Source organism: Boleophthalmus pectinirostris, unplaced genomic scaffold (genome assembly GCF_026225935.1).
Source record: "Boleophthalmus pectinirostris isolate CB_2022bp ecotype Guang Dong unplaced genomic scaffold, ASM2622593v1 HiC_scaffold_18, whole genome shotgun sequence".
NCBI lineage: Eukaryota > Metazoa > Chordata > Actinopteri > Gobiiformes > Gobiidae > Boleophthalmus > Boleophthalmus pectinirostris.
The window spans coordinates 4,485,369-4,500,063 of NW_026571133.1; the positions used below are offsets into that span (position 1 = coordinate 4,485,369).

At 37.3% G+C, this 14,695-nt stretch overlaps 1 protein-coding gene across 1 annotated transcript in view; it reads left to right on the forward strand.

The window, feature by feature from the left end:
* LOC110156003 (serine/threonine-protein kinase WNK1-like) overlaps positions 1-14,695 on the forward strand; it is a 323,906-nt gene that overhangs the window by 180,265 nt on the left and 128,946 nt on the right. Inside the window, exon 3 of the mRNA XM_055153838.1 lies at positions 32-204. Coding sequence (XP_055009813.1) covers positions 32-204 — 173 coding nt within the window. The remainder of the gene's footprint in view (positions 1-31; positions 205-14,695) is intronic.

A 14,695-nucleotide genomic window follows, 5' to 3' on the forward strand; every position in this document is an offset into this window, starting at 1 on the left:
CGGTTCCTTCCTTTTCTTGTATTGTTTTTAGGACCGAAAGCTGTCCAAGTCTGAACGCCAGCGCTTCAAAGAGGAGGCGGGCATGCTGAAGGGCCTACAGCATCCTAACATTGTCCGATTCTACGACTCCTGGGAGGGGCCCTGCAAGGGGAAGAAATGCATTGTTCTGGTGACGGAGCTCATGACGTCTGGAACCCTCAAAACGTGAGTGACTCTGCGCCGATTCATGTGGAAGTGAATGAGATGTTTTTGTATTTTTTTTTTTTTTTTTTTTTTGCTTTTGTTTATGTCCAAACCTCAAGCGTGAGTCACAGAGAGGAATGTGTGCGATGTGAGTGTTGCTTTCTAGAGATTTTTCATTGTGTTTCAGATGGCATAACATCATACTGATACTAGGAGTGTTATGCGTGTAGGTCTGTGGCGGAATGTTCAGCTGTTACCATGGTGATGCAATGCATACTTTAGCAAACACTGCCTGGAATACATACCGTATTTTCCGGGCTATTAGTGGCTCTGGATTATAAGGCGCACTGTCATTAAATGGTCTATTTTCGAACTTTTTTTCACAAATAAACCGCACTGGACTTTAAATGAAACACAACAGTGTGATGGGTGAGTGGTTTTGTTTGTTTGTTCGTTCACGGTGACTCTGGGCTTTGTTCAGTTGTGGCGTGTAGGGAGGTGCTGTCTGGGATCGCTGGGATTGTCGGCGTGTTCGCAGTGACTCAGTTGTTCAGTCGTGTCTAGAAGTGGCACATCGCACTCGCTTTTTCGGTTCGTTCCTCCGTTCTGTTCCTCGTCGGCGTGGAGTGATGAGTGTCTGTGGGTGTTTTTTGCTGTGCGGTCGCTGTCTGCTCCGTGTGTGTTTGCGTGTTCTGCGGGTGGTGCAGGCTTTGTAGTTTACTGAAGTCGTGCTCGGACACCCGAGTGGATTCGTATATAGATTGTGGCTCGCAGTTGTTTTTTGATGGGGTTGGAGCAGGCATGTCCAAACTACGGCCCGTGGGCCAAATGCAGGCCCTCGGACAAATTTTTCTTAAATTGATGGCAGGGTGGCTGAGTGGCTAGCACTCATGCCTCACAGCAAGAAGGTTCTGGGTTCGATCCCCGGGTCGCCCAGGCCTTTCTGTGTGGAGTTTGTATGTGGATGGGTTTCCTCCGGTTTCCCCCATCAACCCAAAACATGCTCCAGGTCTCCAGAACAGTTGATAGTCAAGATCAGTTAAATACAATCAGTTCAATCATTGTGTCCTTAGGCAAGACACTTCACCCACATTGCCTAGTATGAAAGTGGTGTGTGTGAGTGATGGTGGTGGTCGGAGGGACCAATGGCGCCGAGTGTCATGGCAGCCGTGCTTCTGTCACTGTGCCCCAGGGCAGCTGTGGCTGCAATAGTAGCTTATAGAGTGAATGAATAATGCTCTGTAAAGCGTCTTTGGGGACAGAAAATGTCTGTGAAAAGCGTTATATAAATAAATAAAGACTTACTAAATTAGACTTTCATCTGCTCTTAATTTTTTTAACAATCTGATGAGAAAGCTCTAAAAGAACTTCTGACAGAGTAGTGCCTTCAGTTAGCATCCCACCCCAGGGAATGTTGATGATATCAGCTGCAAAGTATCAATATGTGATTCTTTTTTCCAGCTTCGGTTGTTGTTCAGATGAGTGTCCATTGTGCTCAGTGCTCAAAGTGCTGTGTCACTGATGAGTTTGGGCTTTTGTGTGGCTCTGATCCACGTCCTCAGTGGATCTGTGCTGATGCCAGTGTCTGTGCCCCCGGTTCAGTCTGTGCCAGTCTCTCTGTGAGCTCAGACAAAAGACAAAAGGCCTGAGTGCACGATAACAGTATAAAGTGTTTTCACGTGATGTCAGGACATTGTAAATACTTTAAAACTGACGTCAGATTACAAAATAATAATAATAATCGTGATAAAATAAGCAGAGAGTCTAACAGGAGGCAGGTCAGGCTTCATAAGTGGATTAATTCAAACAAAAAACAACAATATTTAGATTTAGACTTAAACTTAAACCTAGACTCAGACTTAGACTTAAACCTAGACTTAGATTTAGACTTATATTTAAACCTAGATTTAGGCTTAGACTTAAACTCAGACTTAGACTTAAACCTGGACTTAGACTCAGATTTAAAGACCTAGACTTAAACTTCAGACTAAGGCTTATATTTAAACCTAGACTTAGACTTAAACCTAGACTTAAACCTAGACTTAATCCTAGACTTAAACCTAGACTTAGACTTAGACTTAGACTTAATCCTAGACTTAGACTTAAACCTAGACTTAATCCTATACTTAAACCTAGACTTAGACTTAGACTTAATCCTAGACTTAGACTTAAACCTAGACTTAAACCTAGACTTAGACTTAAACCTAGACTTAGACCTAGACTTAAACCTAGACTTAAACCTAGACTTAGACCTAGACTTAGACTTAGACTTAAACCTAGACTTAAACCTAGACTTAGACTTAGACCTAGACTTAGAATTAAACCTAGACTTAGACTTAGACTTAAACCTAGACTTAGACTTAGACTTTAGACCTAGACTTAGACTTAAAACCTAGACTTAAACCTAGACTTAGACTTAAACCTAGACTTAGACCTAGACTTAAACCTAGACTTAAACCTAGACTTAGACCTAGACTTAGACTTAGACTTAAACCTAGACTTAAACCTAGACTTAGACTTAGACCTAGACTTAGAATTAAACCTAGACTTAGACTTAGACTTAAACCTAGACTTAGACCTAGACTTAAACCTAGACTTAAACCTAAACCTAGACTTAGACTTAAACCTAGACTTAGACCTAGACTTAGACCTAGACTTAAACCTAGACATAGACCTAGACTTAAACCTAGACTTAAACTTAGACTTAGACCTAGACTTAGACCTAGACTTAAACCTAGACATAGACCTAGACTTAAACCTAGACTTAAACTTAGACTTAGACTTAGACCTAGACTTAGACCTAGACTTAAACCTAGACTTAAACCTAGACCTAGACTTAGACTTAAACCTAGACTTAAACCTAGACTTAAACCTAGACTTAGACCTAGACTTAGACCTAGACTTAAACCCAGACTTAAACTCAGACTTAGACCTAGAGAAACTTTATTGATCCACAAGGGAAATTACCTGGACACAGCAGCTCTCACATCACATTATATTACAATTACATAGGGTAAAAAAATATGAAAAAATTGATTTGAAACTTTATTTGAAAGTGTTTATATCTGGGGACATGTTTTATGACCTTACATACAAACATAATCTTTTCCTGAATCAGTAGACCCAGATTATAGGCCTGATTTCCATTGCTTTCCCCATTTTATAGTCTATGTAATTTAAATGTTTTACAATCTCGCCCACAGCCTTTTTTTTTTTTCTAACCACAACCCTTTCATAGAGCAGTGCAGTCATGTTTTGTGCAGTTATCTCTTCATAATAAAGTGTTCAAATAAAGCATTATGTGTATTCTTTAGTCAACAGGCCGACCCAAATCAATTATCGTCTTGTGCTGGAGATTTAAGGCATGATTTAGATTTAGATGATTTAGATTTTCAACATAAACTGAAAAATAACTATACTATGTGGTCTCTGTATGTGGTTAGTATCATTTTTCTTGAAATGAGTATGTAATATCGGTATAGTTTTCTTTTTAGATAGCGATTAGTATTAGTATAGTCGTAGTTTTGGTATTATTTTTGGACAAAGCTAAAGGTGCAATGTGTAAATTTCCTGGTGGAGAGTTTGCTACCTGCTTGTCTCCATAAAGATGTTAGTGTTTCTTTCCTGGAATGGCTTTAAACGCATCTTACATTTATTCAACAACACTTTTTTATTTTTTTTATTTATTTGGCCCTCTAGTATCACCATGGAGAGAAGTAGGTGACAGACCCTAGACCAGGGGTGTCAAACTCATTTTGGTCCGGGGGCCGAATCCAACCGACTTTGATCCAAAGGGGCCGGATCAGAAAACTCATGTCAACTAATTTTTTTTTTTACAAAATATTATAATATTATGAACAACCTGAAACTTTAAGAAAAATACAATTTCAACACAATGTTTTAACATGAACTTGTATGTAAATAGGAATAAGTAAATTTTTGTTGCAAAATCCTGCACTCGGCTCCACTTTTCTCATGTTGGACATTTTGTTGATGAGGGTGTCACGGTCAACAGTCAAAACGATCGTCCTTTAAGAGCGTTTGGAAAGAGACAAGTCTTCATTTGTGCTGCTCTGGTGGGAGGGGCCACGTACAGAGACGCTGGAGACGCTGCTGTGATAAACACCACAGAAAATTACCAATTACCAATTATTTTAATAAGAAATATAATTAAAATATTTTAGTAGAAAATCAGCCGAGGGCCACATTAAAGGTCTTGGAGGGCCAGATCTGGCCCCCGGGCCGTATGTTTGACACCTGTGCCCTAGACCACAAAAGATACACAGTGCGTTTAACAGAAGTGCTGCAATAAATTCGGTTTCAAATGTTGTTCAGTTTCACTTAAAATTCTGCTGTAGTCATATTAATTCTCGTCCTTGTGGTCCACTTGTACCTCATCACATTTCCTGTGTCTGTCCCACCTGCAGCTGCTGCCGGAGCTGCAGATTCCTCTCATACCAGCCTCTCAGACCAGACTCTCTCATGCCAGACTCTCTCATGCCAACTTCTCTCATGCCAGACTCTCTCATGCCAACTTCTATCATGCCAGCCTCTCTCATGCCAGCCTCTCTCATGCCAACTCTCTCTCAGACCCGACAGACCACAGCTACGGAACAGTGACCCCCTAAACATCACGTGGTCTCTCCAGAAATTACAAAGAGAACAGGAAATGCTTATTAAAGAGCGTAAAATTAATGAAACGGTAATCAAATTTGCTATTTAAATGCAAGTAGCAGATCTCCCCAAGGTGCGTTTGTACAGGATCCACTTCATTACAACATAACAACATTATTACAACAATAACACATTTTGAAGCACGATGTAATAAATTGCTATGTATCCATCTTACATTTATTCAACAACACCTTTTTTTGATAATATTAAAACTACTTTAGGTAACACTTTATAATAACTACACCTTATTTAGCCTTAATAAAGCATGAACAAAGACTTAATTAATAATGAACCAAGATTTAATTACCTACGCCAAGGAGGTTATGTTTTTGCTGGCGTTTGTCTGTCTGTTTGTTTGTTTGTTTGTTTGTTTGTTTGTTTGTTTGTCTGTTAGCAACATAACTCAAAAAGGTATGGACCGATTTTGATGAAATTTTCAGGATTTGTTGGAAATGTGAAAAGGAAGAACTGATTTCATTTTGGGGGTGATCCGGAAGAAATCCTGGATTCTGGATCACTTTGAAATTTTAGTTAACATTGTGGTAAATGGGGCCAAAAAATTTTGTTTCTCAATATCTCGGTTAATTATTGACCAAACCCCATGAAATTTGACTCAAGGATGGACAATGGGATCCTCTTTCATATTCCAAAGGCTGATCCGGGTCTGATCCAGAAGACTGATTTTATTGCAATTTATATAAAAAATGGGGGTAGTCCTTGGCGGAGGTCTGCGCTCTCTGAGTGCTTTTCTAGTTTATAATGATTCACGCTTAGTAAATGTTTAATAACTCGTAATTTGTCTTCACTTTAGAAAAGCTCTCAGAAAGACTTAACTAACAGATAACAGCTGCCTGAATTATTATTGCATTGTATTATTAGTAAATTATTCTCTTATGGCACTTCTGGTAAATAATTTAGGGTATTTTAAAGCAGCTGGACCAGGCGTGTCAAACTCAAATTCACAGAGGCCAAAATTAAAACTGGGACTAAGTTGTGGGCCAAACTAAATATTTATTGAAAAATGTCAACAACATCTACATGTTTTCTCGGTAACACTTTATAATAACTACACCTTATTTAGCCTTAATAAAGCATGAATAAAGACTTAATTAATAATGAACAAAGACTTAATTAATAATGATTCATGCTTAGTAAATGTTTAATAAAGGATATTTAGTCTTCACTTTAGAAAAGTATATAATAACATCTAATAACATAATAACAGCTGCCTGAATTATCATTGCATTATTAGTAAATCAATAAATAGTTTACTAATCATTAATAAATGCTCAAATGGTTAGTTCATGAGTAATTAAGTATGAAATAATTATGAGTAACTATTTACAGCACAGGCAAATTAAGTGCAAGTGCTAATTAAGGTAGTAATTAAGTAGTTACTAAGTTTGAATCATTATTAATTAAGTCTTTGTTCATTATTAATTAAGCCTTTGTTCATGCTTTATTAAGGCTAAATAAGGTGTAGTTATTATAAAGTGTTACTTTATGCCATTGACACAGTTACAATCAAGCAGGATAATCCAAGTAAACCAGTTTTAAATAGATACTCTCACAAAAAAAAACAAATGAATGAACCAATAATTAGCCATAGAAGTTATTTATATTAACCTCAACAGCTCAAATCTTACTTTTCTTACTCAAAAATTGCAAAAATCTTACCACTTTGGCGAAGAAATTGGCCACACTATTAATACTGAGCCTCAAAATGCACTACTCGTCAAAAGTTAGAATACCACACTCTAGTTTTTTACTGAAAATTATTCTGTTTATTGTGTTATTGCACTGTGAAATGAAAGTATAGAACAAAAAAGCAGTTTGAGTTAAAAACGGAACCATGGAATCAATTTATAGACCAAAACGTATTCTAAACTTTTGATTCATAAAAGCGTCCACCTTTGGCAGATATAACAGCTGAACACACTCGTGGCTCGTTCTTTTTACAACAGAAATCAAATATTCTTCAGAAAGTTCTTCCCAAGTCTGTTGCAGAAGTTTCCATAAATGTGTGGCACTTGTAGGTTTTCTTCACTCTTCTGTCCAGTTCATCCCAAAACCAGCTCGACGGGGTTTAAGTCTGGACACTGTGCTGCTGGACACTCCAATGTTTTCAAGTTTTACCATCTTCTTCTTTTTTCCTGAGGTAGTTTTGGCAGAGCTTGGACTTCTGTTTGTATTTTTTATCTTTTTTTTTTAACCTCTGTCTGTTCAGTTTTTACCTTTGTACCATTTCGAGCTCTTCATTGAACTTGAATCGCAATAAAAAACTGGAAAAATCAGGGTGTTCTAAAACTTTTAGGTAGTGTACATCGTTCCAGGTTTCATATTGAACGATAAGACAATATAGTAATTATCATGACATGTCTACACTGCAAAAAACTGAGTGGGGTCTTGTTATGCATTAAACCTGCCAACCTTGAAGATTATATATCTACAAAGACAGTTTTAAAGATGCATTATGTAGCTTTTCTATTGCCCTATTGCTCAAAATACAAAATACACTCAAATAATATATGGATAAATACATAATGGAAAAAACACTGAGAATATGAGCTTTTCAAGGACCACAAAAAGAACCAATTGTGAACCACTCGTATCCATTACTATACATTTTAAGCGTATTAGTGCCCCCCGGTGGAACTTTAGTGTATTGTACTTTAATGTATAGAAGCCAGGGTCTATTTTATAAACCACAAGAGTCTCAAGATCGTCTGAAAACTCAAGAAAAAGATAAAAAATGGATGTAAACAGCACATTGTTAGGAGTTTGTGACCAATACGAGCGTTCATGGTCCTGCTGAGGTGTTTTGATTGTGTAATTCTTGCAGTTTTACGTGTGAGAGGCTTGTTTAACAGTGCGGTTTATCTCACCTGTTGTAGTTCGAGCTCAATCAGTTGTTTAAAGTTAGATTGTGTTAAAACATAGTGCCGATTAAAGTCTAATAGAGGTTCAGACAGGGTAGTGCCTACAGTTAGCATCACACACTCAGCTGCGAAGTATCAAAAGCAAAAGATGAGTGACCACGAACTTTCACAAACTTGACTCTCGTGAGCTTTAATTCATGTTATAATGTTGTTACCTGCTTAAAAACAGACCTGGAGTTGTGTTTTGTTTCATTCACACATGTTTGAGTAACACTTTATTATTAGTTTGTCCACATCTCCAAAGCTCAAACGCTCTGTTCCACCTTGTGATGTCACGAAGCGGTAGATTTCAAATTAACAGCGAGTCTTTTACTTTTATTTTGGCAATTCCAGGGCATCTTAATTATTCTAGTGAAGGTGTATGGAGTTTAAAAACACGATGGAGCACTTCCTGGATTACCACTAGAGCTGGGTATCATTCAGAAGTTGCCGATACGATACATATCTCGATACATAGACCACGATACGATACATATCTCGATACATAGACCACGATACGATACATACCTCGATACATAGACCACGATACGATACATATCTCGATACATAGGCCACGATACGATACATATCTCGATACATAGACCACGATACGATACATACCTCGATACATAGACCACGATACGATACATACCTCGATACATAGACCACGATACGATACATACCTCGATACATAGGCCACGATACGATACATACCTCGATACATAGACACGATACGATACATACCTCGATACATAGACCACGATACGATACATATCTCGATACATAGACCACGATACGATACATATCTCGATACATAGACCACGATACGATACATACCTCGATACATAGACCACGATACGATACAAATATACAGTGAGCTTTCAATTTGATACAATTCGATATGATTCAATGCGATATATTTCAAATCGATTCAATATCGATTTGTTCAGTAAAAAATAAAGGCTAAATCATGGCTGTGATACTAAAAGTCTTTGTTAAACCACGTCTTGTGCAAAGTTCCTATGAAACACAAACATTTTAATCAGCAAAACAGTGAAAATGTCAAATGTGTCGCATAAACAAGTTTCTGTCCTCTGAACAAGCAACAAAACTGTAGCTGTAACAAAATAATTTAGTAAAATACACCAAAAATACTCTTGGTGATATATTGATAGAGCAGCCCAAGATATCGATACTGAATCATCACATTAAACGATACGATATGTCGATATTTTGATATTTTTGCTCACTTCTAAAGCTGGGTTAAGGTTATCTACGAAGACACAAGCAGTAATACCCGGTTAAGTAACTGGTGAGATCTGCGGAGAGGCGACCTTGACTCTTTTTACCTCCGCCAAGGAGGTTATGTTTTTGCCGGCGTTTGTCTGTTTGTTTGTTTGTTTGTCTGTTAGCAACATAACTCAAAAAGTTATGGACCGATTTTGATGAAATTTTCAGGATTTGTTGGAAATGTGAAAAGGAAGAACTGATTTCATTTTGGGGGTGATCCGGAAGAAATCCTGGATTCTGGATCACTTTGAAATTTTAGTTAACATTGTGGTAAATGGGGCCAAAAATTTTGTTTCTCAATATCTCGGTTAATTATTGACCAAACCCCATGAAATTTGACTCAGGGATGGACAATGGGATCCTCTTTCATATTCCAAATTGAAAGATACGAGACAAATATTTATGGAAAACACAATTAATATGAGGGGGACTGTAGTCCTTGGCGGAGGTCTGCGCTCTCTGAGTGCTTTTCTAGTTTTCAATATATTTAAGTCGACAAAATCTATTCCTTCGATCTTATGTCATTTCAAGGTCGTGTGATGATTTAACATTTTGAATTGTCAAAATGATACATCGATATTTCAGTATTTTTGTTTTGTTTTTGTTTCGAGTGTTTTCTTGTTCTGTGAATGAAACAAAACACAACTCCAGGTCTGTTTTTGATGAAGAAACATAACATAGATCAGAAAACAGTGTAATATGAGCACTTTAACCATTACTTTTTATTTGTTAACTTTCTTCTTTTCGAGTTATAAGTACTGTATTATTCATTTTCTTTCAGTTTTTAGCTTTCTTCAATTCACAGAAAGGTCCATTTTTAAACTATTTCAAGCTTACGCATTAGTGCCCTCCAGTGGACCTTCAATAAAGTGTCCTTCAATGTATAGAAGTCAGCGTTAGTTCCTTTTCCAAATAACTATAATGTCCGAATAATATTGACGAAACCGCGGAGATTTACAATTCAACGCTCTGAAACGGACACTGTTTTTCAATCACGATTTCTCTGTAAGAAGACGAAGCGAAAGGGAGTTAGTTTACACTTGAAAAACTATTAAACAGACTCGTATCTTGTCGGGATCTCCCAGAGCTGGTAGAGCAGAGGCCCGGACATGAATACGGTTTAATTAAGTCAGACGTTGTGTTGGCTCGGGTACACGCACGCTCCTATAGCATGACGCGGCAGGTATTTGGCGCTTCTCCAGTTTAATAATCGAAGCGAAGAGAAAGATGTCAGATAATGTGGGAACAGTGATGGAGAGAAGGATGACAAAGAATTCTATGATGGGCTGGGAATCGCAGGGGCCCTCGGGATTCGATACGATTCTCGAAACGTGGCTCGCAATAAGATATATTTCACCTGATGTTTTTTTAAGATCCAAATTAATTTTAGAAGTGCACTATGTAACGTTTTGGTTGTATGTCATTGCTCTGCCTGGAATGTTCCACAGAATGACATTAAACAGCTCTACCTTACATTTTTTTCAATTACATGTGTATTTTTTTAGCTCAAAAATACCTAAACAACCCCAGTGTCTGTGTAATCTGGTAAAGTATATGAATTTGTTGTAAAAATGTGACCATTTACCACACACAAAAGCGGATATTTTTAAATGATAGGCAAAAATGATACAAAAACTAAATCATATCTGAAAGAGTGTTATTAAAACATACATTTTTATAGACTTACTCAGAATGGGGAAGAGTTATCAGAACTTTTGCAGTAAAAGTACTCAAGTAGAAAGTAGGAATATGGTGTCTGAAGTGACTTAAACTTAAACTTAGACAAACTTTCAAACTCATCCACAAGGGAAATGACTTGGACGCAGTGGCTCACACATCACAATATATTATATTTTCTGGACTATAAGTCGCACCAGCCAAAAAATGCGTAATGAAGAAGAAAAAAAACATATATAAGTCGCACCAGACTATATGTCGCACTTTTTTGGGGAAATTTATTTTATAAAATCAGAGACCAGGAACCAACATTTCATCTTAAAAGTCGAGTTCTAGTAAAAACAATAGAACAGAGAACAACAGACTGTTAACGTCACATATGAACAGTTCTTCAGATGAACTATAACATAAACAACAGAACAGAACAAGTTTAACAAACTCTTCATCTTTCTACAAATCACTTAATCCATTCAATTCAATTCTTCATCCTTGGTGTAATTTCTGAGCAACTCCACGACCTCCGGAGGTAAACAGAGCGCTGCTTCCTCTTCTCAGTAGCTGTCGACCGACTCAGCATCAGTTCCAGTTAGAATTATTCTGTCATTTCTGAATCCTGACAGGATGGTTTCGTTGTCACTGAAGTCCAGACTTTGTCAATCTGTCCAATGACTTTCTGGAACGTTTCATGGTGCATCTTCCTGGTTTCACAAGTTTCTCGCTCACTCCAAACTTTCTTTCTGCTGCTTGATTACCGTTTTCGGCTGCAGATTTCACTACTTGCATCTTGTCATTTGCAAAAAAAATTTTTGTTTGTTTTTTTAGGAGCATTTGTCTTCAGTCTTCTCAGTCTTATAAGTTTGTCTAAATGTTTAATTTTCAGTGGTACAGAAGTAAAGTAACTGACATGATACAGACAGGACAGAGGCTCTTTCTGCAGGAGACATGCGCAGTAGAGTGAAGTGACAGTGGTGCAGGAGGAACAGGAGCAGCAGATACTGACACACAAGACTAGAACCTCTGTCGACTGTCAATGTGAACATTTTAATATATAAGTCGCACCGGAGTATAAGTCACAGGAAACACCCAAACCATGAAAAAAAGTGAGAATTATAGTCCAAAAAATACATAATATAATAACAAAAGTAAAACATATAAATGGTAATAAAATCAAAATAAGTAGCAATAAAAAAGAAAGAGACGGGTGTCAAATAAAGCATAATTATATAAATGTAAATGTACAAGTCAAAAACATAAATATAGTAATATAAATACAGTATTGAAAGTCACAAGTAAAAGACTCTAAAGATGATTTGATAATTGACAGAACATAGACTTATCTGTTACCGATAGAGTAGTGAGTACAGTAGTTAGTGAGTTGTTGTACAGCTGTAGGGAGTATTATAGTATGAATGCAGTCCTGTATCTCTCTCTGTTTGAGCGGCGCCGTAGGAGCCTGTTGAAGAATCTATACTGTCAGTCTATATTGCTGTTATTGTTCATTTTGCAGCAGACGGTGCGGCCATAACCGGAGCCGTGAGTGAGTGCGTGGGAGAGGGCTTTGTGCACTGTCACTCCTCTGAACATACCACCAGACCAGCGGGTTTAAACGGTCTGTCAGCACGGGGCTAACTTCAGAACACTCGCAGGAGCAGAGACACAGGGGAGGATCTGCACGGACGAAGGTTTAAAATGGAAAAGCGATGACAATTCAAAATGTTTAATCATCACACGACCTTGAAATGACATGAGAGGAAGGAATGCATTTTGTGAACTTAAATACCTATTGCTTGTGTCCTGGAAGATGACCCTAACCCTAACCCAGCTTTATTGGTGTGCAAAAATATCTAAATATCGATATATCGTATTGTTTAATGTAACGATACAGTATCAATATCATGGGCTGCTGTATCGATATATCGCAAGAGTATTTTTTGGTATATTTTACTAAATTATTTTGTTACAGCTACAGTTTTGTTGCTTGTTTAGAGTTGGGAAACTTATTTATGTGACACATTTGACATTTTCACTGTTTCAATGATTAAAATGTGTGTAACAATATCCAAGTCTTTCGATACTATATTATCACGATATGTATCTCACTGTACGATATTCACTGCGATATTTTGGAGAGGTTGATATAATTGTAAATAGGACGCTTTTCTGCTTTTAAAATACCTTGACATGATTTTGATGTGAATTATTTCCGTCATAATCCCAAGAATTCAAGTAAAAACATATTTCTTCATATTGTCTGCGCTGTAGAGATGCGCGGATTGCGGTTACAACCGCGGTATCCGCGGTTAATCCACGGGTCGGGCGGATGACGTGACGAAAAATTATATTTTAATTAAATTCGGGCGGGTGGCGGTTTAACTACTAAAAAAAAAAAAAAAAAAAAAAGTTATTGTTAGTATTGTTACGTACATCTGAAAAGACGAGTGTCATTGTCTGTGCTTTGTAGTATGAAGTGTACGTCATATCCTTAATTAGCCCATTTGACCTCGTTTTTATGTTCTGAAGGTTCAGGTTGTGTCGGGTTATTGATGCCTAAGGTTTACGAGGCACATATTATATGCAGTTTATTTTATTATTTCTAATTTATTTCAGCTGTTTGCCAACACATAAGTGGCTATAGGGCCATATTTATTTAGTTATGCATATTTTTCTTGCCTATTTCAATTGGAATATAAAGAGGGCATTGCCTGATTCAATAAAGGTTCATCTGGATGAGATGATCTGTCTATTTTGTTTCGATATCAGATATATTTTAAAACACGCAGACATTATAGCGTAGACTGCCACTCGGGGTATTTAAAACTTAAAGAAAGACCGATGGAGTGAGGCTATGACTTTGAAACAACATCGGGCAATGGCAGAATGTTCAGAATGTAACAACATCCAACACGAAGGCAAGAAGGTTCAAAAATAGTCTAGTCGGAAAACGTTGTCAGTTAATTAGCTGCGCAAGAAAACCAGGTAAGTTTGGGGTTGTTACGGACAATTAAGAATGTGAACATACACGCTGAGCGAATTTTGGAATGAATGAGCTATAGAGTTTGCATTTTTATCGAGGCTCCTTAGTTTGTTTGCTGTATGATTGTTCTAAAATCTAAAATCAATCGGCGGATGGCGGCGGGTGCGGTTTTGAAAACCTTCGGTGCAAAATGGACAGCGGGCGGATGACGAGTTTTGTGTTGCGGTTGCGGATGAAAAAATAGCCCATCCGCGCATCTCTACTGCGCTGAAATGAATCATGGGATATGTAGTTCCCAATGTTTTTAGCTGTTGATACTATAAAACAATGCATTTAAGCAAAGGATTTGATATATTGTGACAGCCCATGATCTTTTTTTTTTTATTACTTTGTTTTTATTAGTTTTAAGTAACATTTCAAAACATACAAAAAAAACAATATAAATCAAAAACAATGTAACAACAGTCTGGAGTTACAGGTTCTTATTTAAACATGCATTTGGTATTGACATTTTGATGTACTATGTTGTTTTGCTGGTGTCATTTATGAATACATTCCAGTTTTCCCATTGCTCATCGTATTTGTACCTGTCAGTTTAAGATTATATGTTATTCTTTCCATCACTGAAATATTCTCCACAATCCTGATCCAGTCTTGTTGTGCGGCTGGATCTGGTTGTAACCAACTCTTTGTAATTCCCTTTTTAGATGCAGCTAAAACAATTTTTGTCAAATACATGTCATCCTTCCTTACTTCATCAGATATATTTTCCAGATATATCACAAGACAAGTGTTTGGAATTCCATATCCCAGAATACTCGTTAAGGTTGCGTTTAATTGTTCCCAATATACCCTAATTTTCAGCCAACTCCAAAACACACGTGTACGATCAGCGTCCATTTCTCCACACAACCTCCGACAGCCCGTGGTATTATTGTGAGACTTTTGATAATACGATATCACGATATTTCGGTTATTG